The sequence below is a fragment of the Cyprinus carpio genome, chromosome B17 (assembly GCF_018340385.1).
Source record: "Cyprinus carpio isolate SPL01 chromosome B17, ASM1834038v1, whole genome shotgun sequence".
NCBI lineage: Eukaryota > Metazoa > Chordata > Actinopteri > Cypriniformes > Cyprinidae > Cyprinus > Cyprinus carpio.
The window spans coordinates 18948327-18974249 of record NC_056613.1 but is presented as its reverse complement, the minus strand read 5'-3'; the positions used below and the strand labels follow the sequence as shown (position 1 = coordinate 18974249).

Genomic DNA, 25923 nt, shown 5'->3' with positions numbered 1-25923 from the left:
TTTTTATCCTAATATGTATTTTATTTTAGCTTTTTATTAGGGCTTTCAAATCAATTAATCGCAATTAATCGCATCTAAAAAATACTTGTATGTGTGTGTATTTATATATGCATATAAATATACACCGTACACACACACCCATATATTATGTAAACACAAACTTTTATTACACTTGTGATTAATCGATTTGACAGCCCTACTTTATATCACTTAAAGAAAATAAACTTTTTTTAGTTTTTGTTTTAAATAACAACACTATGTCATGATGAGTCAAGCTTTCATTCTGTTTCTTTGACAAACCTATTGAAAGCCCTTAGACAAGATTTGTGAAAGAACAGCATGAACATTCTGCTAAACGTCTCATTTTGTGTTCTGAAGAAAAAAGAAAAAAAAAGGGCAGTTTGGAATGACATGAGGGTGAGAAAATGATAGAATTTTCCATTCCGGATGAACTTCACCTTTGAGATACTCAAAACAGAAAGCCCAAAATTACAGCACTGGAGATCAAGACCAGGCGTACAAGCACAGCTGTGCAAGCGTTGGCAGTCATGTGGAAGAGAAAGATACCATCGTTCTCATTTCGAAAAAAGGAGGAAAAGACTAAACACACATGCACACTTGTTTCTGTGTCCTTCTACTTCCACAGCACTGAATCCATAATGGTTCGTTTCACGGCTGAACAGTGAGTGAGTTCTTTGCACAGACACTGGATACATGTGCTGCGGTCAGATCAGTGTGTGTAGGATGAGTCCGAAAGTGCATATTATAGACACACACACACACACATTCACACTGAGATGGCATGGCTTACACTCCAAATAGCCCTATATCTGAACATTTAGCCCCTGAATGCTTCTACAGCATCGGTCTCCGTCTTTGTCCGTCTCATGTACACATAACACACATACGCACTCGCACGAACACTCTACGGGAGTAAACCAGTCCCTGAAACTGTTCTTTTGGGATGGGTCTTGTTGGCTGGTAAAATAAAAATAAATAGGTTTTTTCTCGGCCATACGAAAGAGATTGTTAGCTAGTGCCAGTCTTCATCATCTGCATCCTCCTCTTCCTCTGAGGAGTCGTCGCTGCTGGCTCTCCTCGTTCTGCTCTGATCCCCCATCGCTCCGTTCTGCTGGGCGGCCAACAAGGCGGCTGCCGCCCGCTCCTCGGCCTCCCTCTGCCGGAGCGCAGCTGCTTTTTTCTCCGCCTCGGCGTGACTCTTCATGTGGGCACTGCGGCTCTTCACTTTAAAAAAGATCCTAGAGAAAACACAGTGTTCAGATCTTTAGGTCAGTGATTTGAACTCAAGAATCAGATCAGATTTCGTGAACTAGATTAACTGAACCAGACCAGACCAGTGATTCTACCAATTTATTGCAAAGACCCAACTCAAAAGAACGAAGTGTCAGACATGAAGATCATTGAGTCAGTTGAACTCGAGAACCAGATCAGCTGGATTCATGAACAAATCATTTAATCTGAATCAACAGATTCAATGCAAAGATCCAATTTAAAAGAAAGATTCATTCAAGAATCAGACATGCAGATCACTGTTTCCATCCAATGATTCGAATTTAACCGAAATATCGCATAAGTCACATGAGTTTTTTAATGCACAGCACGGTGGAATTTATTCGGTTAATGTGTTTACATCATAGTTTATGCAAATTTTTTCTTACGGATATACAGTTTATCCTACTCAACTGTGCACATGAGTATTTTTATGCGCATTTTTAGAATTTATGCACATCTTGGAGTCAAAGGAATGAGTCTTTCCTGAATCAGACATGCTGATCATCATCAGAGTCAGTAAGCTATACCAAAGAACCGGTTTGTGAATGCATTATACAGACCGGTTTTGGAAAAACTGATTCATTGCAAAAATCCAAGTAAAAGGAATGATTTGTTCACAAATCAGACTTGCAGATCCGGATCCAAGAACCGGATCAGCCTTTTTTGTGAATGATTCACTCAAACTGGTTTTGTAAACTAGATCAACTGATTCATTGCAAAGATCTGACTAAAAAGAATTGCTTTGTTCATAAAATCAGCAAAGCAGATTATACATGAGAACCAAATCAGCCGGATCTGTGCACTGGATCAACCAAAAGAATCATTTGTACATGAATCAAACATGCTACTTTTCTCTTGAGACTGCCAAGGATAGTCATGGGCCGGTCAAAATTTTCAGTGAATAATGACCTAAATTTGGCTTGTCTCTTATGGAAAGCTATAATATGACTTCAATCAGATAACTTGTAATACAGTCACTTTTTTTTTTTTTTTTTGAGGTATAATACATTTGTCTTTGTGTTTAAGAAAAGAAAGTCATACAGGTTTGGAATGATATAAGTCATTTTTGGTGAACTTACACAACTACAAACAAAACATTTGTACATTAAATCTCCATAAACACTGGCTCCATGCAAATACATTGGTATCCTCATATAACATAGTACCATGTAAGTACTATTGAATATGAATATGGTGATAATCCAGATACTGCCACAGTACTTCTTAGTAAAAAATAAAAGAGCATGCGTGTGTATTCAAATCACACAGACGCTGATGTGTACGGATCAGGGAACGTGGCATTCAGCATCTCCATGGACTTGGTTGCCAAGAGACAGTTGATTTTAACAAGCCGACTGTTGCCATGGAAAAAATCTCCAATCAAAATCAGATGTTGCCTTTTTACTGCTTACTACTAGACTGATCCCTGACGCATGTAACACCTCAGAGCTGACAAGTTTTACTGACTCCTCGTAAGACCTCTGGTCTTTTTATGAGCAGCTATATATCAGCTGCGTGAAACGACCACACCGCATGTCGTCTAACTCACCAGTGTTGAGGAAGCTAGTTTATGAAACAGCACCATATATAACAATATATACAATTTATTTTATTTTAAAAAACAGTATGTTTGCACAAAGTGAAAATATCCTAATTTAAATCACTAAAAACTGACTGACAGCAGCATTTAGCCTAAGCACAAGGACTGAATCTCTGAATCAACAGGTTCATTTACTGGAACCACTGAAATGAATCTTTCCAATGCTACATAAAAGTGAAAAATGCCTTTGTAACTGATTATTACCTGAGTCTGCTTGACTGTGAAGCTGAATACACAATACAATGCAACACAGAAACTAAAATATTTTTTCAAGTTACATGCTACCAGTTGGAGAAACTAGCTTGTCACTGCTACACTGTTGTGAAAACACCTGAACTACTGTCACACTATTGAAAAATGTGGTGAAGTTAATAGTGTCGCAACTTTTAGTTGATTACTCCCCAACACTGTAGTTCACACATTGTGAGGTTTAGAGAACTAAACGTAATAGAATACATAAATAAACAAAATAATGATGGTATAAAAATAAGGTAAATTTATAATATAAATGAATACATAAATGTTCATTTAAATACAGAAACAAATACAAGGTAAATGTGAAATAAATAAATAAAATAATGGACAATTTTAAATAAAATAAGGTAACTTTAAATAAATGGTACATTTGAATAAATTAATGAATTAATAAATAAACATGCATTTTAAATTAAGGTAAATCGAAAATAAATAAAAGGTAAACTTAAGTAAATAAAATAAGGTAATTTTACACTATTGTCATTAGTAAATTGCATAAAGTGTGCATCCCAATAAACTGACCTGCCACACTTCTTGCAGGGGAATTCACCCTCTTGGTTCGTTTGTCCCTTTCCTGTATTGCCAGTGCTTTTCCGGCCTGTGGTGTCAGAGCGGGGTTTAGATGTTGGTTGTGGTGGTGGTGGAGGAGGAGGAGGATGATGACCGGCCCCCAACGTGGATGGATCTCTAGTGCTGTCCTCCTGACTTCTTAAGACCAAGATGGCAGCAGCCTAACAGGAAACGGATGATTATTAAAGCAACCACAGCTGAACTGCATGTTACTCAAGCAAGGATGGTCTCTAATATGTGGACAATATTAAGTGCACTATGCATTGGATAAAACATTTAAGCTTGTAATGAGGTATACCACTAGATGGCGCTATAAATACCCTACTGTGCTGAACTACACATGACTAAAGTCTATTGCAGACCTGGTTACTTTATTATTTCACGTAGACCAGAGCGGAGCATGAACATTGGAGAACTGCAGATATCATTTTCTGCAGGCACCATGCGTTTTTGCAACCTCATGCAAATCAAATTTCCCCAAACTCACATTTTCAGTGGCTTGTAGCGATTGTGTCACCCTGCCCGGGCTGTTTTCTTGTTTCCTGTCACATGACCGTTCCCACTTCCTGCTCTCCTCGTCTTCTTTCCGCGATTCGAATTTCTGTGAACTCTAAAGGAGAAGAAATATTCTGATGCTTCACTGGTTTGTAGGCCATTAAACCACCCAGGTACAAGTAGATACAAAGCCACAGGAACTCACTTTATTGTCCACTTCCTCCTCTGTCATGGGTTTAGTCTCTGGTGGCTCTGCTTCTCCGTATATGAGTGTTCCGTTCCTGCCGATCTTCACCTGCTTCTTATACGTGTAGTAGAACTCCACACACTGAGCCACGGTCTTGGAGCTCACTTCAAGTCAAACATCAACACAATTCATCATTACCAGAATTCACTAGAACAGGAACCCATAAGTGGTGGTTGCTAGGGTGATGCTATGCAGTTGCTAAGGTGTTCTGAGCGATTTTCTTTTTGTTTGAAAATTTTCTCACTGGTTGCTAGTGTTCTATTTGTTTGCTAGGATGAAAGGATGATTTATTTTGTAAGCATTTTTGTAAGATGCGTTTATTTTGATTGTTATTTTAAAAATGTTTCACATTTCATGATTTAATCAATTATTAACTTTGATTAAACTTCCCTGCAGTGATTTCCCTGCAGTTGCTTCACAGACCCCAGCTTGGGAAACCTTGATGTACTGTAATAATGCATTACAAGTTGTTTATAACAAAAACTGGAATTTATTTTCTTTCTCTTTGTATTTTTATAGCAATATGGTACAAAATTACCATTATTAAATCATTGAGATAAACTAGTTAGATCAAAAGTATTCCAAAAGTAATCAGAAAGTATGCAAATTATATTACCTAAAATGTGTAATCTAATGGATCATGTCACTAACTGCAATTTTTGTCAGGTAATTTGGAATCAGTAATAGATTTCAATTTGTAAGTAATCCACCCAGCATTTCAGGCTATTGCTAGAATGTTTTAGTGCATTGCTATGAGGCTTCTAGAGTGTTCTATTTTGTGCTCTTGCCAAGACATTTCTAACATATTTTAGTGCATACCATGCATCTGCCAGGGTTTTTCAGTTGGAAGTGTTAAGATGTTGCTAGGATGTTACAGGTGGATGTTAGGCTGATTCTACAATGTTTTAAGTGTTTTAGTGCATTGCTATGTGATTGCTAGGGTGTTGTAGTTTGTTGTTAAAGTGTTGCTACAATGTTAAACTGGGCCAAACTCTTTAAATATGACTTTTTCTCCCATTTTCATGCCACATAATTTGATTTGTGTGGGGGATTTACACTCATTGTGAGGTTTTTGTTCAAACCTGTACGTACCAGTTTCTGGACCATGAAAAAGTCCTTCTTGTAGGTGGTAATGCCTTTGTTGAAGAAACGTCGTTCCCCTGGCGTCCAACTGTCAGAGCCTGTGCGGGACAGACAAGCAGTGCACAGAATCAGATAGAGGCTGCTGTACGTTTAGCCATTTAGCTCTCTTATAGAGCACCCCCACCCGCTAACACAAACATATCCGCACACAAAGAATAGAGAGGGAGCAAACAGCCAGCACACACATGTCCAGACAAACAATGATGCCGCTGTCTTCTCCTAGGATTTAACAACATGCCACAGACACACTCCCCCTCCTCTCCCGCTGTACTCTACCCAGCAACCCACTCGGTCACCCAGCAATCTCTCAGTCAAACCCCTCCCCTCCACTCCTCAGCTGCTTTTGTTTATAACTGAGACACGGAGCGTGGTTTGGAATGCCAGCACAGGGGGAGACAGGCTACCGCATGCTGTACAGATTAACTCACATCACCTCAGCCAATAAAAAAAAAAAAAGGAAAGGGTGCAATGTTGGTGAAGGGGACTTACCAGAGTAGTGGTAGCCAGCCAGAGGGTGCGCTTTGGGAAAGATGGGGTTTTTTAACAACAGAAGGGTGAGGGCTCCCTGAAAAATAATGAAAAAGAAAGTGAAATTAGCATGGCTGAGGAAACAAAACCGGCTGCGGTGTGTGATGTGTTTTGGCCGAAGAGATGTAGTCCCAAGTTAGAGAAACGCACGTCAGGGCATGTTATGCATTAGAGTGGATATGAAGAGATTAATGAGGGCAGGAGAGATGCAATTCTGCAAGACCATCGCTATATCCTGAACAACATGTGTAAAAGGCTTTTGCTGAAGGCGTTTAACCCAGCTGTGCAAGTCGCTGGATAATCCCTCTTGTTCTCTCCGCCTTTCTCCACCATACACTCTCTCAGGGTACGACAAATCGAGGACACCATAGTCTTTTCTGTGTCATCGAGCTTGAATGTGAGTTTTTTTCTTATATATGGCCCTTTTTCAATTTTTAATGATCTGGACAACCAAAGTTCAACATATATTCAACATGTTCGACACAGCATCTGCACTTTATATTGACACCCCAAAAAGTGCCTGGACACTTAAGCCATATTTAAAAAATATATTAATGTCATTGCACTGTATCACTAAATTAAAAAAAAAAAAATACAAAAATCAAATATCATAAAAATAATAAACTGTAGAAAAAAAAAGTATATATATAGATATATATATATATATATATATATATATTTTTTTTTTTTATTTTTTTTATTTTTTTTTTTTTTTTTTTTTTTTTTTTTTTGCCTGAAATAAAGAGTTTTTGGTTAAATGCCTGAAATAAGGTCTGTGGTTAGATATTTTCTCATTTACCTATATCATATGACATAAAATACAAGAAATTTTTTTAAGCTTGTACATGTCCTGGAAAAAAAGGCCATTAAATGATGTTCACTTTCACAATAAAGATTTCTTTACAAGTAAAAAAAAAAACAAAAAAATTGATGTACTTTTAACCACAAATAGTCATCTTGCACTAGTTGTGCGACACGCGTCCATCACTTCACGCATTACGTGATCACTCAGGAAAAGTTACGTGTCGTTAGTTCTTCGTCTGTGTACTCCAGTTCAAAATAGTTGGGTAGGACAAAAAACTCCATCTCATTTTTTCCTCCAACTCCAAAATCGGCCGAAATAATTGTTTTAATTTTTTTTGTAAAGGGCAGTTGTCTTTCTTTGCACGTTCACTTTATAAACATTGGGTCAGTACGTCCCCCACATCACGCGTGAACTTTCCAACGTGACGAAAAATCCTGGAATGTTTTCTTCAGAAACCTTAATTTCTTTTCAACTGAAGAAAGAAATACATGAACATCTTGGATGACATGAGGGTGAGTAAATTATCAGGAAATGTATATTCTGGAAGTGAACTTATCCTTTAATAACATTTGGACTATAGACGTTGCCGGAGACATCACATGTCACGACACTGAGCAGGAAATGCATCTAGTCGGCTTTTACAGACTCGATGCGTTTATACTCATGCTGTTATTTCTCAAAACTCATGAAAGTTATTTCTGGAAAAAAAATGAATCATTGTTATAACTCAAAACACATAACATAACAGATCTCATCCCAGGGCCAATCTGTTTGGGATTTCATTTTGCTGCTTAACCCGTCTGACATAACTATTAATGTGTTAAAATATCTACATCAGGACCATGTTAGCTAGTGGTTAACAATTTACTCATTTGCATAAAACACAAAGCAACAAACAACTTGCAATTACAAAACATAAGATGCAACAAGATAAAACTATTAAAAGCAACAAAGTGAAACCAATTGTCAGTGCATCTCTCTTATCACTGACACTCAATAAACACCACAAACCTCACACAGACTTCACAGAGAGTCGAGCTGACTTTCAGGTTCTGCAGAAGTGCTTCACATGTGATACGAACCACAAAGCAACAAATAGCTTTTTTATTTTGCAGTGTAATTGGCTCAGAAGCACAACGCACATGATTTAGTCATTCTGGACATAAGCCTGTGATTGACAGGTGGTTGCTATGGCGGCGGAGTGACAGCTCAGCAGTAAGCGGCTGGCTGTTGGGTTGTTGCAGCTGCTGGCTCAGCTGAGCGAACGTTAAAAAGAATCATATCAAAACACATGCACCATTTGTGTTTTCATAAAACAGGGGTCATCAATTAGCAGGCCACACTGGTTTCACCTGGATTGCAATCAACTATCATAAATAAATAAAATAGGTCTGCCAACTGATGAAAAAACAGATTCAATTACATGATTTGTGCTTTAGAAAAATGACAATTATCAAGTGAATCAAAATAAATAGTATTTATCTATATTATAGGAAAAAAACTGCATTTTGTTAAGTATTTTATAGGGCCTTAAAAATTTTAAACTTACAATAAATTGCTGTTTAATTGTGCAAGTTTCATGATTTCAATTAATTAGGCATGTTTTTTGATTAATAAAACTTAATTTAACCAAAGAAAATTCATAGGGCCCTAAGCTTTTCATATGACCATTTCATTTACATACACACTTCCCATGTGCGTGTAATGCATTTGCACGCATCAGTCACATCAACACTTTGTGTTTTCAGGCTCTGTAATACATAATTCCACATAATTTCATTTTAAGTCAGAAAGATTATCCCTAAACTGATATTTCCTGTCACAAATGTCACCAGAAATCCTTAAATGACTCAAACTGCTTATACAGATATAATCTACTCGTATGACAAACCCTCCATCTATCGCTCTCAGTGATCAGCAGTTTAAGAAAAGGAGCAGTCGGGCGTAAACAGGTTTGATTGGTACACAATACAGCAGGAAGTGCACTTAAAATATGTCCGTGTGCTACTGCATGACACTCACCATGACGTCACCCTTGCATTCATAAAGGCAGTGCATGGCCAGTTCCTGATTGGTCCCTCCTCCATGCAACGCACTCGAGCACGCCAGGTGCATGAGGTCATCCACTGCAGGGACACACAGAAGGTCCAGGAAAGACACAGATTTAAACATATGGTCATGCAGATTTCATTTAAATAAGGCAAAATTGCAGAACAAATTCCTGCAATTTCCTTTCATTCGATTTAATGAATTAAAAAAAGAGAAGCTAATGTAGTATTGTGTAAGTTGTAAACCTCTTTGCTTTTGCTCAGTGTTGGCCTCCAGGTCAGGCAGTGGTGCCCACACCAGTTCAGCCTTGTGTAGGTCGTGCTGCACTGCCGAGCGCTCTCTCAGCTCCGGGACCTCCGCCTGATACCGCAATCCAATGTTTATCCGACTGCAAGACAGAGTGAACATAAACAGGCTGCTGAAGCAATCCTAACTAAATGAATAGTCCAAAAGCATCAGACCACTAGCGTAAAAGATTTTTTATATTCGGCATTTTTATCATTTTAAATACTTTTTATTATTTAAATTTATTATTATCAGTTTAATTTACTATATTATTAGCTTAAAGTGATTATTCATTTTTTCTTTTGGACTTCCGAAAGTAGATATATTGAAGAATGCTGGTAATCAAACCATTGACTTCCGTAATAGGGAAAGAAATACAATGGAAGTCAATGGGTCCCATCAACTGTTTGATTACCAGCATTCTTCAATATATCTTATGTTAAACATAAGAAACTCATACAAGTTTGGAACGATATGAGGGTGACAAAATGTTAATTTTTTTTGGTGAACAAACCCATAAGACCTTCGGAAAACAAATGAAGATATTTTTGATGAAATCTGATAGTTTCTGACCCTGCATAGACAGCAATGTAACTGACATGTTCAAGGCCCAGAAAGGTGGTAAGGACATTGTTAAAATAGTCCATGTGGCATCAATGGTTCAACCTTAAAATTCATGAAACTATGAGAATACTTTATGTGCACAAAGAAATGTAAAAAAAAAAAACTATGTTTGTTGTGGTACTCTCGTGAATGTGTGTCAAAGACTGACACCAATGAGAATAAATTGTTGCATTAAGTTATATTTTCTTTTTTGCACAAAAAGTATTCTCGTAGCTTCATAAAATTACAGTTGAATCACTGATGTCACATGGACTATTTTAACATTGTACTTACTACCTTTCTGGGCCTTATAGAACATTATAGAACTGTTGCTGTCTATGGAGGGTCAGAAAGCTCTTGGATTTCCTCAAAAACACCTTAATTTGTGTTCTGAAGATGAACGAACGTCTTACGGGTTTGGAACAACATGAGGGTGAGTAATTAATGACAGAATTTTTATTTTTAGGTGAACTATCCCTTTAACAATTTGAGAAAAAGACTAACATGAAGTTTGTGCAAAACCAATAAGCATTATTTGAGAAACATCTCCAAAAGCCTTTGTGGACAGGGGTCACAAGAACTGCTGGCTAAAGAAGAATATTTGTGGTTCAAAGTGTATTGGAAGCTAAACATGAGGCACAACTTAGCACTGCTACTGATGCCTATGTAATGAGAAATTCCACTTCAGGTCAGTCCACAGGTAGTTTGTGTCAATTCTAAAAGGTGTCTGGTTCACTAATCGGAACCATTTAAGGACTATTAAAGTTGTTTCAGACTGCCGTTTCAATTAATTTATTGCTCATTTCATTGTCAGCTCCTTTTTTTGAGAACTCCGGCATTCACAAGAGTCGATTTTGACCATGGGTATTTGCATAGAATTAACACCCCATGTTTCTCAAAGCCAAATGTTCCAGTATCTGACTGCCAAGGTCTGAGGATAAGGCAAGACAGATTGTGTTTTATTATTTTGTTCCAGGATGTGCTTTCGTGGTGCATTGGCCAACTCCAAAATGAAGGGATCTGCAGCCATTTACTGTGTATGTAAGAGAGAAAGAATTTCAACCAAACACTGTTCTGACCATTAGATAAACCAGCTGGTACCAGTCAAAGAAGATATCCCATAATTCCCTCTGTTCAGCCACCATCCCCCACCTACTCTGTTCCTGAAAACATAGCTCTGAAATACCCCATGTATGAACCTAGAAACCCACTGAGATGTAATTTCCCTTAAACACACAACCAGCTCCACTTGTGCATGACATAACAGCTCCCCAACCAGCTCCACTGTTAACATACAAGCTAAAACCATGAATTTTGCATCTGCAGTCTACAGTTTACAACATACAATCAAGTATTAGCAACATAACAGCACTGTAAGGCCTGTTTACACCACATGCATTAGCAGTGTAAACGAAGCAGCAGCATCTTCAACACAGGCTCACATTGTGCTTTCACACTAGGGCTGCACGATATTGGGAAAAAATGACATTGCGATATTTTATTTTTCTGCGATATATATTGCGATATGAAATCTAATCTAATTTTTTTATCTTACAAACAAAAATGGTGTGAGCACACTTACATTCTCATTTTAAATGATTTAAACAGTATTATTTAAATTAGAGTAAATTATTTGTTTGTAACTTTAGGATATGGTTTGAATTGTTAACATATTAACTAACATGAACTTACCATGAACAATACTTTTGTTACTATATTTATTAATCTTTGTTTATCTTAGTGTATAAAAAACACAGCTGTTCATTGTTTGGTAATGTTACTTCACAGTGCATTAACTATGTTAACAAATACTGTACAACTTTTGATTTCAACAATGAAGCCTATAGTTGAAATTATAATTATAACAGCAGTATAACGTTGAAATTAACAATGTTGTAGAAGTGCAGTTTAGTAATAGTGAATGTTAAATAATGTAGTTAAATAGTTTAATAAATAGAACATTATTGTAAAGTGTTGCAGAGTTTTTTTATACACCAATTCAGACGTCTCATGAGTTCAGTGTTGGACAGGTCGGTTGTTTAAACCATTCATTAAATTGAATCGGTTCAAAGGAATCATTAGTTCGCGAATCAGACTTGTACGGCACGCGTTGTGTAATTATCTCGGCAGTTTAGGATATCGCACAAGATTTGACAACACAGAAAACATTTCATCACTGGATAGTTTTTTTTGTTCGACACCATCGTGTCAATTGATTTTGATTAATATGCGCGAGGGAGAGAGAGCAAGACAGCGCTCGTGTTGTTTGAAGACGATGAAGGTGAGCACGCGCGCGCGGCCGGGGCTCTCTCGCTCTCTCTCTCTGCTCGTTCTTATATGCGCCCTGTTAAACTGACAGGACTTAAAAACACATGCAAATGATAAACTTTCACTCTATGATGGTTAAAACTGTGCAATTAATCCGCGAATCACATTCGTCAAGGGCCGGGGAGCAGCTGGCCCGTACAGTTAATGAATAACGGATCAACTACGACAGCCTACATCGCACATCCTGCGATGTGACTATCGTGGATTCGTACATCGCGATATCGATGCTTAAACGACACATCGTGCAGCCCTATTTCACACTGTCAACGTTTATGCGGTGTAAAGCTGCAGCTCTGTACAGAAAATAAAGTGATTTCTGGGCTGCTCCGTTGAGTGTTGTCTAATAAATGTGAGGAAACCGCTATTCTGACAACTGACTTTCAGCCAGCTTAATGAAATCTAGTAAGCTAGTAGCAAAATAAAAAAGGCAAGGTTAACCAAGTAAAGAAAGTGATTGTTTGGCCACAAGCGTAAGCTAATTAAAGAATCTTGTGAAGCGTAATATGTGGGGGTGTCATTTGAATAGTGTATGTACTTACGGCTCAATGCTGACAGGTGTAGCCTCACTCATAGCAGAGAGAACTGGAGGGGTTATATCACTGCTGTCTGGACATATACAAACAAAAAGACTGTACTTAGACGCAAAGTAAACAGGGTTTCTTATTATATGTCCTCCTATTCATGATATGCACATCAATTATGTCTAATTACATGTATCCTGGCTTGTAAGGACATATTTCTTAGGTATACTAAGTCTGTTCCAGACCATAATGAGGCACCTACTTTCAGCACTCTAAGCTGTTACAAACAGTAGGCAGCTCATTCTACTTAATTTTCCTCAATATTTTGGGTAGCAAATTCTAAGGCAGCATAGCATGTCTCCTTTGCTAATCAGGCAGCCCTAGCACGCATTAGGAGGAGCTTAGGAGACAAAACGAACTTAAGACAGTGTACAGATTTTCAGAGAATTTGTCCTTGAAAACTCAATCAAGTTGTTAGCTTAGCAACTTATGCTAACATCAAACTTCATTGGAATCAACTGTTCAACAAGTTAGATGTGGAGCGCTACTTGTGTGATGCACATGAGTTCCTTAAAGTTAGGACACTGTTTTATAAGGTAGCTGGCTAGGCAGCCTACCAGGATTTGGAACATTAGGCTACTTAAATTTAGGTTTTTGCTTGTCATTTTAAGTCACTCTATTCTAAACAATGAATCTAAACCAGAATTCTATTTAAGGTTGTATTTAACTCATTTTATTAATGCACTTTGTAGAGACAGTAAAAGGAACTCACTGGAGCGCAGGAGGCTACGGGTGGCAGATTTTGGAGTGGCAGGTGGGGGCAGCCCCTGATTATTCGCTGCGGCTGCAGCGGTGGCCGACAGGAAGGTGGAAAAGTAAAGACCCGAACCCTCTCGAACTGGGCTGAGGATGGGCGGGGGAGTGTAAGGCGGCATGTTGAGGGGGTTGTCGATCAATCGGACAGGTGAACGTAAGTGGCTCTGGTAAGGTGTGATACTGGAGTAGACTGGTGGGGCAATGAAAGTTCCAAGTTTGGGTGGGGGTATAAAGAGCGGTTCTGGACGAGGCCGTCGTTTGGCTTTGGCCGATTTACCGTCAGCTTCACTTCCGCTCTCTGCTCCACCGTTCTGTAAAAAAAAACTAGATGTTGGCAAGCCAGGTAGTGCAAAAAACCCTCTAAAATACATACACCATATGCAATCTGGACGATCTTGGCGAGTCTTGTCAGATCTCATAAATATGGTAGTGAAATGGGGTGGGGGAAGGTTGGATTAGGGTGCAGAGAATGGCCGGGGGGGGGGGGGGGATGGGGGATCATCAGAAATTTGTGGATTATTGGGAAATTTTAATCTAGGTTTTAACAGAGGGGGATGAAATAGATAAGTAGTCAAAGAGAGAGAGAGAGAGATCATGGGCATACAAAAGTATATTTAAAGGGGACATGAACTGAGAAACCAAAATTCCCTTGATCTTTTGGCATATAAGAGATCACCCTACTATTAAAACATCCTGTATGTTTCAGAACTCAGAACTTTCTCGTTAGTCTAAAAACAGGACCCTATAAAATGTTTTTCTTCATTTTACTGGTAATCTAATGAAGGGATAAAATATCAATTGTATTTATCCTAATCAATTGAAAATTAAATACTTATTTTTTGGCAAACAAAGTGTTGCAGAACAGAGGTTAACTGTTAGAATTAAAAAGAAAACAAATGTGATTATTCCTTTAAAAATAAAGTTTTATTAATAAATATTAGCAGTAGTAGTATTGTTCCTACATGGAGTCTTAAGTCTGTGCAATAGTAATGTATTTCTGTCACAGTTTCTTCAAGTTAAACCAAACTTTTATTTTTATGGGCTGCCGTGAAGAACTTGCAGCTGCTGTGTATGTGATATGACGATAGTCAATTTAAACGTTAAAATGCTAATGAAGTGACTCTCAGAGCAGCTGGAGATCATATTTGTGTGTTCACATCAGCAGTGGCAGAGGCTGAAAACATGTCCCCATGCAGTGCGTCTCCGCCATCCACCATTCATTCATTGCAGAAATCATGGCACCATATAAGTAATGTCAAATGCTTCTGCAGATTTGTAGTATTACTATAGCATTTCACCAGAGCATTGCTAATCACGCATATTGCTTCGTTCTTGTCATCAGTATCTCCGCCATGATAAGCACTGAATGAATGTAACATCGCGTTGTAACATCGCGTTGTAACATCGCGCTAGGTAAATAAGACGGAGACATCTAGTGGAGAAGACTAATGATAAGATTCATGTTAATCAGATCTTGTGTTAAATGTTTGCTGAAATAAATACCAGAAAAGATATTCGTGATTTCTGAGAATCGATATCGATTTGACATCATTATGTACACAGCCCTAATATGTACCAAGTATTTATTTATGTGTTTTAACCTAAATCACAGCAGTGTTCATCTGTGAAGGATGTAGACTGTCAAACATACACAAATGTTAGCCAATCATAGCAGAGGGTGTTTACTTCGGAGTTTACAATCCGCCACGCCTATTCAAATTAGAGGGGTCAAAACAGGACAGATAATGACCTATTTCTTCTAAATGATGTTTTTTGATGTAAAAATCTTGATAACATTATATAATTGGACCTCAGAGAACTAATAAAAGGCAGTTCATGACCCCTTTAATGTTTTGATAAGATTGGCCAGTTTGTGAACTCACCTGGCCCGTGCTCTCAGACAGAGAGTTCCTCAGTGAACGTCGTCGAGTAACAATCACAGAAGTCTTGTAATCGGAGCAGCTCATGTCATGGGTGCTTAAAGGCCGTGAAGGCCAACTAGCTGAGAGGGAGGCTTGCTCGTGATCCGGGGACAAGGATTCAGTCTGCTTCACTGGCACAGAGACTGGAATGACCAATGGCATGAGGCCGTCATCTCTGGGCCGCTTGGCACTCACCTGATCCACATCAGCTGCCCCTCGACCTGGACCTGTTGGGGCAACAGGGGGGCTCCAGGGCCTGTGTGGCTCTTGCTGACAACACACATGATTAACACAGTCAAATGAATGGTTCAACAAAAGTCATAAATCTCAGCAGAGTGCACCCTTCCTCCACTCTGTAGACATAATTGATATGCATGAAAGAAACAAGAGAGTGCTTAAGAGCTGATAAGATATATTAGTACAGGAAATGAGGTTAGCTCAAGACTATTTTCAAAAACATCTCAATGAATCAACTGCGACCTCATTTTTGCTCCAGGAAGAAACATCTTGCCCTGCAGACCAGCAGCAGACTGCATGAGGATGTATAGATATTTGTCACAAGGGCATAACATAATGGCATGCCAGCACAGGACAATACCTCCATATAACCAGACTCTCCTGTGGTTATGTTAATGATTAGAGAACGGGTTCCTTCTATGTTAGGTTTACTGAACTGCATTCACACTTCTCCAGGAACTTAAAAAAAAATAACTATACAAAAGTGTCACTACTAGCAATTTCACAATGCTTACAAATTTCGAAACCTCATTTAACACAAAAAAAAAAAACACAATGATCTTTGAGTCAGAAAAAAAGCATGTTGGGAGGAGCACCAAACCCATGTTTCCCTTATTGTGAGAGCGATTCCTGTTTCTCCTCATTGCTAACTCTAAGCAAAGCATGATGAGAGCAAAGAAAATAAAACTACTGAAACTTCATTGGCATGTTGTGGAAAAAATGCAATTTAATATGCGTCACTACTACCATGTGTCTAACTGGAAGTTGCATGAAAATCTAGAAATCCCTGAGGATGTGTCTTGTCTTATCTGAACTCCAGCCTTGCTGGCACCGCTAAGGTATTCAGCTTAGTACATGAGGCCCTTGCAGCTCACCATTGAGCAAGAGCTTTTTTTCCGTGGAGGTTTAGAGGCATAAAAAGACACCCAAGAGCAAAAAAAAAAAAAACCTCACGGACTTATGTACCTACTCCTTTAGGGGAGCTGGAATCAGCTGACCTGAGATTTGCTTTTTACTGGACCGTTCTCTCTGTTCTGTATGTTATCTAGCCCACAGATCAACAGTATATATGTACACACACCCTTGCTTTGTTATCATCCATTGGACGTCTTAAGGGAGTGCTGCTGTCCTTTTCTAAGGAAGTTTATATAACAAGGAAAAGCAGAGTGAACTAAATAGCTTGGCCCAGAAACACTTAGATCCCCTCGTTAAATTTGACTGCTAATTGCGCTAATTCTCTGTGCGCAGTAATAGGATGAACAAACCAAGCAATTAACACTAGTCCATATAAGCAACATCTACTGCAAGAGGATGAAATCTCTTAACAATCTCCCATTCTAAAAAAAGAAGTGACTCAGTAACACTGCAAAATCAAAATTAGTTATACACAGAGCTGTGCTTTTGGGCTTCGACAAAAGAAAATGCAGCTCTTTATGTACATCAATGTTTAGGCATCCTCAAGAGAGCCAGTGGGCTGAGGGTGGGGTGCACATGCTGGTATTTCTTTGAGGAGTCCATCAGGGAATAGTGGTATGGAAAAGCCCTTTTTTGGCTCGAGAGATCATGTGACAATGGCGACACTTAGTGCCTGTACTAACTTTACCCTATAAACTGAGAAACCTGCAGAACCTGTATGCATTTGAAACAAGTAGTGCATCCTCACTGCACAGCTTTAAGCAGATAATGACGTCAACTACCCTTGGGTAATTTGTCATCCTTAAGTCACAGTCCAACTTTTCATCATAACAATGGATAGGCAAAACCACAACATATTTTAATTTCTCCAACATGTTTGACTGAAAAACTGTCAGTTATCTTACCTTGATACTACGTGAGGGAAGAGATTCCCTTTCCGAAGCCTTCTGAGCCAAGGTTTCCAGGTTGACCTCTTGCGACACCCTCCTCTTACGTCGTGTGCTCTGGATTACACCTGTTGGAGCGGCCCGGATGTCTTGCACCGCACTTGTCTCAGAAGCACCATTCTGAGAGCCTTGAGTGTGGAGATCAGTCGGTATGACAAATGGGTTATCCGAGGCAGGGCCCCCACCCTCTTTTGAAAGTCGACGTGATCTCCGGGGCCCAGGCTGTTGGGTCTCGATGGATTGCTGGGGAACAGTTGAGGGAGGCTGAGGAACAGAGTCTTGAGTCTGTGTTGATGAGGGATCAGTTGTCTCTTGGGACTGTCCTGGTAATGAGGGCTGATGCTGATCAAGTGACGAAGCATGTGGCTGCTGGCCATCGGAGTAATTTTCCAATACATGCTGGTTCTGAAGAGGCTGCTCAGATTTTTGTTGCTGCTGAACCAAGTCTTGTTGCGGTTGAATCTGTTGCATATGTTGTTGTGGCGGTTGCAGTTTCTGAGTATGTTTTAACTGCTGTGCTTGTTGCTGCAACTGTGATTGTGATATCTGTTGTGGCTGTTTTTGACGCTGAAGTACCTGCTGCTGCTGCTGCACCTGCTGCTGCTGCTGCACCTGTTGTCGTATCTGCTGTTCCAGATGATGCCGCTGTTGAAACATTATTTGCCGCTGCAGTTTTTGCTGTTGCTCCTGTTGTTGTAGTTGCTGCTGTAGTTGGGAATTCGTCTGTGTACTGTAATTCAAATTCGGCAAGGTCCGATTGCCCTGAACTACTTGATAGTATCCCGCTACCAAGTTCTGCTTGGGCTGTCCGAAAGCTAACTGAAAGGGTTGCAGCACAGAATTCCCAGGGTTGGACTGTCCGTGCTGCTGCGGATTTAACATTCCAGGCTTTTGTGTTTGCTGAAAGGCCTGCTGCTGTTCCCAGTCCATGCCCCGGCCAGGTTTGGTTGTATCCCTAAAGGTCTCTCCACTTATGTTAGCCACTTGTTTTTCAGTTGCCCTAACAGTCGATGGCTCAGGTTGCTGCTGCTGTTGCTGTACTGACATGCCCTCATGCATCTGCTTTGCAAAAGCAGCCTGAGCCCCCACGTAAGGGCCAAAGTTCTGGGACCAAGCAGTCATACCCTGTGACCAATTGTTTGGTCGCTGTTGGGGCTGCAAAGGTGGGTCTTGGTGGGACCACTTCATGGGCATCATCTGTTGGTAGTGCCCACGGCTTTGATCACTCTTCTCTGGGCTGAAAATGACAGAATTGAGGTACGTATGTGGTGCTTCTGCATTCAAGCTTTCCACACCTCCACTGTCATTATGGCCTGGCCCTGAGGGAGGGACCCCAATGCCATAGTAGGGCTCTGTATGCTGAGAGGCCTCTTTCATCGCTACACCCTGGTCGCTAAAGAAAGTGATGCGCTTGCCCGTTCTTTTTGCGTTTGGTTTCTGTTGAGGTGGCAAACTCATGACTTTCATGAATTCTGGGGAGTGGTGGAGTGGGAGGTTAAGGAGACCAAGAGTTCAAATTCCCAAACCACACAAAGTTTTTATGAAGCGTCTTAAGAGTATCACACTTGACAAAGAACCCTTGATTAGTTTAATGACAGTTAATGGTCATCCAAACCTACTCAGCATGGTAGGAATGCAGGCAAGCTTTAAAAGAAAAAACTGCAGCATCTCCTGTTCAGAAATAGAAGTTTCAGTACGATGTAGCTCAAACATGTCCATTTGCTTTTTTCTTCACGGCCAACTATTCCGCTCCCGGGATGTCAAGCTGGGTTGAGAAGTCTTTAGGTTAACTTGTTGCTCATTCATTGAAGACAACCTAAGAAGAAATTGGTGACAAATATTATGGTTAGCCTTCAGAGTCAGTTGAAGTGGGGCTTAGTGGGGGTTCATTGAACCCATTGCCGTTTCAGCAATTTCATGAATAGAACCCTAGAGAAAAGAATTTGAAAGGGAAAGGTGGATTGTTAAGGGTTGGGGAAGCTGTGACATTAGCAGTTTAGTGCACATAATAAAACAATGTTGAACAATCTGCAGGTAATTTGTTCGGTATGCACAGAAAGTAAAAGACTAATCTTAGCAACCAACAAACCAAGATGACACACATGTGAGAATGCTACGTGTGAGTAGGGGGAAAATGTTCACGCTACCGCAAATAATGTTTATAAATTGTTAGCAGAGAGGGCAACAGGGAAAGTGAGTAAGATGAGGAGAGATGTACAGTTGCACACACAATCCCACAGAGAGTGTGAAAATGTACAAGCCTAGTTTCACAATGAGATTGTTTGAAGGTAATTCCCCTCATAGCTCGCATCAGCATCCAAATATTACCATCAAAATCAAAAGTCTTTCACTTATCAGCTATACCCTCCTCTCATAAATCATGGAGGGCTTGTATTTTGTTATGAGCATGTGCATATATAGCAATTAAATTAATAATGAATAATCTTAGATGTCTGCATTTCTCAAAACGGTTAACTCATGAGAGCACATTTATTAAAAGAAATATAAATCTTCCTGCAAGCAAATCATAAACTACACAAATAAGGTCAAAGCACTCTACCTGATGATTTAACATATTTCTTTTGTGATCTATATTCAATAATGGTTTATCGTCCTTTAATTATTTAACATACATTAGTGTTTCTGCTTTTACTAACACTGATTACCTGTGCTAAAATCACAGTACTGCACATCTCACATGGCTTTTTGCTTTATTACACCGACCAATACAAATGTTCTCTACGCTTAGTATAAAATAGCACTTAAATCTAAACTTTGTGCACCTGAATCCTTCAAATGAAGGTGTTTCTTATTACTTATAGCATATATAGCATATATGGAAATATATAGAACTTTAAGTTGGTTAATGTATATATATATATATATATATATATATATATATATATATATATAGATAGATAGATAGATAGATAGATAGATAGATAGAACTTTACGTTGGTTAATATATATTTCCATATATAATCATGCTTTACATATACACACACACACACACATATATATATATATATATATATATATGTGTGTGTGTGTGTGTGTGTGTGTGTGTGTGTGTGTGTGTGTGTGTGTGTGTGTATATATATATATATATATATATATATATATATATATATATATATATATATATATATACATATATATATACACACATATATCCATACACACATATACAAATTATATATATATATATATATATAAACTAAATAACTGAGCATTCTACATGTTTCAAAATTAACATTCATTCAATTTCATTACATTTGGCCAACTCACATCAACATACGGTAAAGTGTATACATGCCGCGTACTCAAAGCAGCCATTAAAGCTGCAGTATATTCAGGGTTGTCGCAACCCCTAACTGCTCGGAGATGTAAACAACAATTGCATCAACCAAACCAGCGTCCACTAAAAGTGTGAGGACCATACTGCAGGTCAAGTTTACCTAAGACATTTCGATGCATTAATTTTTTATTCGAGTATTCCAGCGCATGGCGTTCTGCTGAAACACAAATGTCATTACATTGGCAAAACAACATAAGACACAGCGACGCACGGTTATACAAGCCAAGGTTTTAACAGTTGACAAGAAAACGGGTTTAATAAGCTTTTAACGTCAAGTACGGTTACCTAATCGTACCTAGGTCTTAATTTAAACCACAAACGAATGCAGAAGAGACTCGAGTGCTGAGGCAAGAGCGAGAATTCCCCTCAGAGCGAGAGCTCGTGGCTCAAGACCTAGTCAGCTGCCTCACTAGACAGCCTTTTAGGGGGCGTAGACACGGAACAGGGTCTCTAGTTTATCTACTTTTAAAGGCATAGCTCACCCAGGAATTAAAATGCATTAATCGTTTACTCACTCTTATGCTGTTCCAAGCCTGTATGACTATTATTGTTCCGTGGAAAAGGAGATGTTATGCACAATGCCATTCACTTTCGTTTTGTGGAAAAAGACGCACGATAACTGAATAGTGACTGAGATTGACTAACATCTTGTTTTGTGTGCCATTAAAAAAAAAAAAAAGACTGTACGGGTTTGTAACAACATGCGTGTGAATAAATGACAGAGCTCTCATTTTGTGCTACTATCCCTTTAACTTCAACGCGCTGTTTTATTGACGCGACGCAGGTCGGCCGCGTTGCGTTCGAGCGATCGAAAAGCGCATTCAAGCCCCTCAAAAAGCTGTCTGGGAAAACAGCTCAATATATTTTGAAACACAGACAGAGTGTTTGAATACTGGGTGCCCTCCCTGGACCCCCCTTCCTAGAGAAGCCAGCTCAGCGCTATTTACCAGAAGTCCTTTGTTGCAGAAAAGGGATTATCCAGTCACTAATTCCGTGTCACACTGCAGTCTGCAACACAGTGAGACAACAATACACCCTATGAAGCATGCTTGAGCAGCAAAATAATAAACGTGCTTTATGACAAGCCACCCCCCCTCTTCCTAGTTGTCAACTCTGGTGAATGTAATTTGTGCGCAAGTTAGTTCATGCTTTCAGTATGGAGTAAGAGCCACACGTTGCGCACGCTCGAATTCGACTAATATTCTGCTGTAACTTAATAATGATATCCGCTACATGATTTCGATTTGCCAAACAGTCCTAAACATTTAATATCAGGCGTTTAAAAAGCATCCTTACCGTGCTTGTTGTTTTCTACGTTTGTTTTCAGGTCGACCTAAGAACAACTGCAGTGTCCAATGCAACAGTAGAGAAATGACTGCATGCTTATCCACGATTGAGTCATGCAATGCTGACCTCACTCCAGTAATATTCAAGTCAAGAGGTAGATCCTTGTGCAAACGAAACCACTGTGAAATGGAAATGGAGGGCTTCTCTGACAAAATGGCGTGGCGTTTTTCAAAACAATTGCACGCGATTTCGTTATTATTGCACGCGCATGCGAATCAAAGCGCCCAAAACAGTGTAGTTCACTCGTACATGAAGTATGGAACAACACATTCTCTTTCAGCTGAAGTCTTGTGATCCCCTACTGTCCCTCTGGCCACACCCACTTCCGCTACCATATAAGGCCTTTCCCCTTCCATGCGGGGCGCTGTAAATTACTGCAAATGCACAGGCCATGCGGGAAATTCCGTCACTGGGACACGTTCTTAAAAGCATGGCCTGTACCAAACATCCCCACCCATACCTGGATCGAGTGAATGAATTACAATATGTGTGGTCAGTGAACAAAAAGACGAGGCATGTGGCTCAAACTAGTAGAAAACTAGCAAATCAGAGATAGTTTTTATATGATGTTAATCATAACAACAACAACAACAACAAAGCTCAACTGTGTTGTTGTTTGGATTGGGAACCAGGGAGTGTTGTAACACTAACAGCTGAACCAATAAGAAATGAGCTACAGAGGTGAAATCACTATGACCACCACCCTCCTGATTTGACAATATAAATAATGTTAAAATACACAGGATATAGGACAAGTCATGTTCATTTTAATGAGTGATCATTATCGTCTGAATCAGCGGCTGAATTTGACATACAACATCTGCATAAGCTTTTCATCTACATGTTTAAGAACTAGAAATATTATGTCTGAGCAAGTGGGAGGGGTTGTAACACTATCCGGATTGTCCCATTTTGCACAATGTATAGGCCTACATTTGAGAGTGACTAACACAAACTTGCTGCAAGCAAGTTCAGACATAGTTTTTTAGATTTTTTAATAATGTAATGGTTCTAACATTATTAACGCTGCTGCGTGAGTGTTTCTACTACAAAGAGTGCAAAGGCAAATCTGACATCTTTGTCTCTCAGGCTCAGCTCCAGAATCAAATTACTGAGGGTGCTTCTTAAATTAGTGAGGGTGCCAATATTATAAATATATATATATGATTCATGTTGCTCTGGTGATTTGAGCGGTGAGTGGATTCAAACTTAAACACCTTTGATTGGCTGCTGTGTTCAAGAAATACCATTATTACATCTTTAACTGAGGGTGCTATTAACACCCTGTAGAACCGGGCATGTTTTCTGATCTGACCATCATCATCAATCTCCTGATATTTTTTCCTCTTTTGCAAAGTCATAGAAATGCAATCATGGATTTTTCTTTTCTGCTATTGAAACAAATGTGAATGAAAAATTATTTGTTCTAGTTTCTATTTACCACTACAAATGTTTACCCAACTACGGTAACTTCCACTTCTTAAAAAAAATGTGTAAAGGCTTCACTGGTTTGTTTCCAGTTTTACCAGTGGTTTTGAAATCGAATTTGAAATAAAATATTTAAAATGAACAGAAATTGAAGTGATTATGGTGTACAGCTCGATTACCTCAAAATTAAAAACATGCATAACACTTAAAAAGTCCTGGCCACTATAGGCTCACTAGTGAGGTGGGTTGTAGTTCAGAGACAAATTGTGCATAACTACTTTAACATGTAGCAGACAAATAAAAGAATATTATTTCACAATCTAAGAGACTTTGCTGAAAGAAAAAAAAAAGAGTGTTACAACAGTTAACACTACCCACTCGGAATGTAACGTTACACTAGAAAGTCTCTCTCACTCTCAGTCCATTCTCACTGATAGGATTGTTATCAATATTACAAGGGAACATTGTGAGCATGATTATGAAAAGGTGCGCAGTGTCTGTCTTAACTGCTGTAAGACAGACTCCCTTTTTAACAGTATTTGAGAAACTTCTGAACTCTGTGTAACACTAATCACGCCTAGAACTGGGAGCATTTGTGCATGCGTGCAGAGGCTCAGCAGCACGGACATGATCGAGCATGTGCTGTCGTGAATAAGAGACACCCATAGGCCTCATCGTGTCAGTGTTCCTGTACTCTCTGCTGTGTGTGCCTTAAAATAAAGTGCAAAGCCAACAGACATGCGGCCAGCCATTCACAGGGTATGGCATGTGCCGAGTGTACCAGCCTTCAGTAAACAACCTGATACCTCGACTGCTATTCGGGTGTGTAAAATATAATTCTCAGACATTACTGTGAGTAGGTGCATATTGCAGGCAGCCTTTTGGCATTCTTAATCACAGAATGCAGATGGGCGCGTAAATGCATGCCTGTTTAATAGTTACAATGCACGCATGATTCCCAACCAGAAATCAAACTGGAAGTACATAACCAATTTTGAGATGTAAAACCCCCTGCACTCGATGTGATGGCTTAGGGGAGATGCTGACACAAGTTTATATGACACAGTTGTTGCAACACCACCAAATGTTGCACAACAGTAACATGATCCATCATCATAATGCAGGTACAGAACTGACATAGGCGCTACTAACACGGTCACTGATTTAAAGGGAACGCTTGCATTTGATAACGAGAGAAGAAATCGTTAGACATTTGTTGCAACACAACTGTTCCTCTAATAAGCACTTTCTGTTGCTCACGTGTAGCTGCAGCGCTTGCTGCGTTCCTGCAAAAATGTGTTTACATGAAACAGTTCGCCACTGCAACACTGACAAAAGCGCATCTTATTGTTTCTGTCAAAAGTACGGAACCACCCAAACGAATTCATTCTCCAGAAGAACAAGGTCTTCTTTCGACGTCCTGCAGAAACTCATCATAAATGTATGTTTTACGAGTGGACTCATACTGGATCTAGTTGGAAAGGAGTTATTGCGCATTACATTACCTCTAAAACATCTGCGACGTAGCTCCAGCGATCCAGATCTTTTTCGCGTTGCTTTCAAGAAAAAAAGGGTGAAAAAAACTTTAAGCCCTTGCCTGTAGCGTCACTTCCTCGTTCGTGACAAGAGCGCCACCCGCTGCAAATTGCACAGAGATATCATTTTTCTCTCGCACCTTTAATACAGGAGACACCTTTAGTGAATTTTGTGGCAAATATATACAACTCCTCATCCTAATGTCATGTGTGCTAAAAGGCAGTTAACGTTACTATAAAAAGATATTTCTTAAACGATACGATATGAAATCACATGGTAAAGATTTGCACTAGTGTCCGAAGTAAACAGACACACTATGTCCGAATCATTCTTGTGAATCGTTTCTGAATCAGTCGAACCTTGTCACAGAACCTTCTGGATGATTCGTTTACGAATCGAACTGAATCAGTCCGAGAGGTTCTCGATCTCGAGTCAACAACTTCGACTCATTTCAATAAAACTAGCAAAAACGCTTCAATAAAACGATTAAAATGAATTCTACCATTGTTTAAACTAAATTCTAGTTATATTAAAGCAATAAGCCCCAAGAAGCCATGGTTTACAGTGACTTTATAACAGCTAACGGCGTTGTTAGGCACGACTCGAAGCGGAAACCCCTTAGCTGTTATAAATTCACTGTAAACCACGGCTTCACGGGGCTTACTGCTTTTATAAAACGGTTATTCCATATACGT

The 25923-nt window shown here is 39.3% G+C and overlaps 1 protein-coding gene across 4 annotated transcripts; it reads right to left on the bottom strand.

The window, feature by feature from the left end:
* Nucleotides 1-125: 125 nt before the first annotated feature.
* Nucleotides 126-25439, bottom strand: LOC109080565 (mitotic deacetylase-associated SANT domain protein-like). Of its 4 annotated transcripts, XM_042742666.1 has the most exons (14): nt 22214-22598; nt 21865-21925; nt 17518-19375; nt 15422-15730; nt 13495-13849; nt 12741-12807; nt 9231-9373; nt 8959-9062; nt 6093-6168; nt 5553-5641; nt 4419-4565; nt 4206-4328; nt 3671-3879; nt 126-1259 (listed from the first exon to the last, which is right to left on the bottom strand). In XM_042742666.1, exons 3-14 carry the CDS (start codon nt 19024-19026, stop codon nt 1034-1036), a joined length of 3357 nt encoding a protein of 1118 aa, XP_042598600.1. In that variant the 5' UTR covers nt 19027-19375; nt 21865-21925; nt 22214-22598; the 3' UTR covers nt 126-1033. The 4 variants fall into 4 exon arrangements, with proteins under 4 accessions (XP_042598600.1, XP_042598599.1, XP_042598598.1 ...); XM_042742665.1 differs by lacking the exons at nt 21865-21925; nt 22214-22598 and adding an exon at nt 25198-25439; XM_042742664.1 differs by lacking the exon at nt 21865-21925 and having other exon boundaries at nt 22214-22597.
* Between the last annotated feature and the right edge of the window lie 484 nt (nt 25440-25923).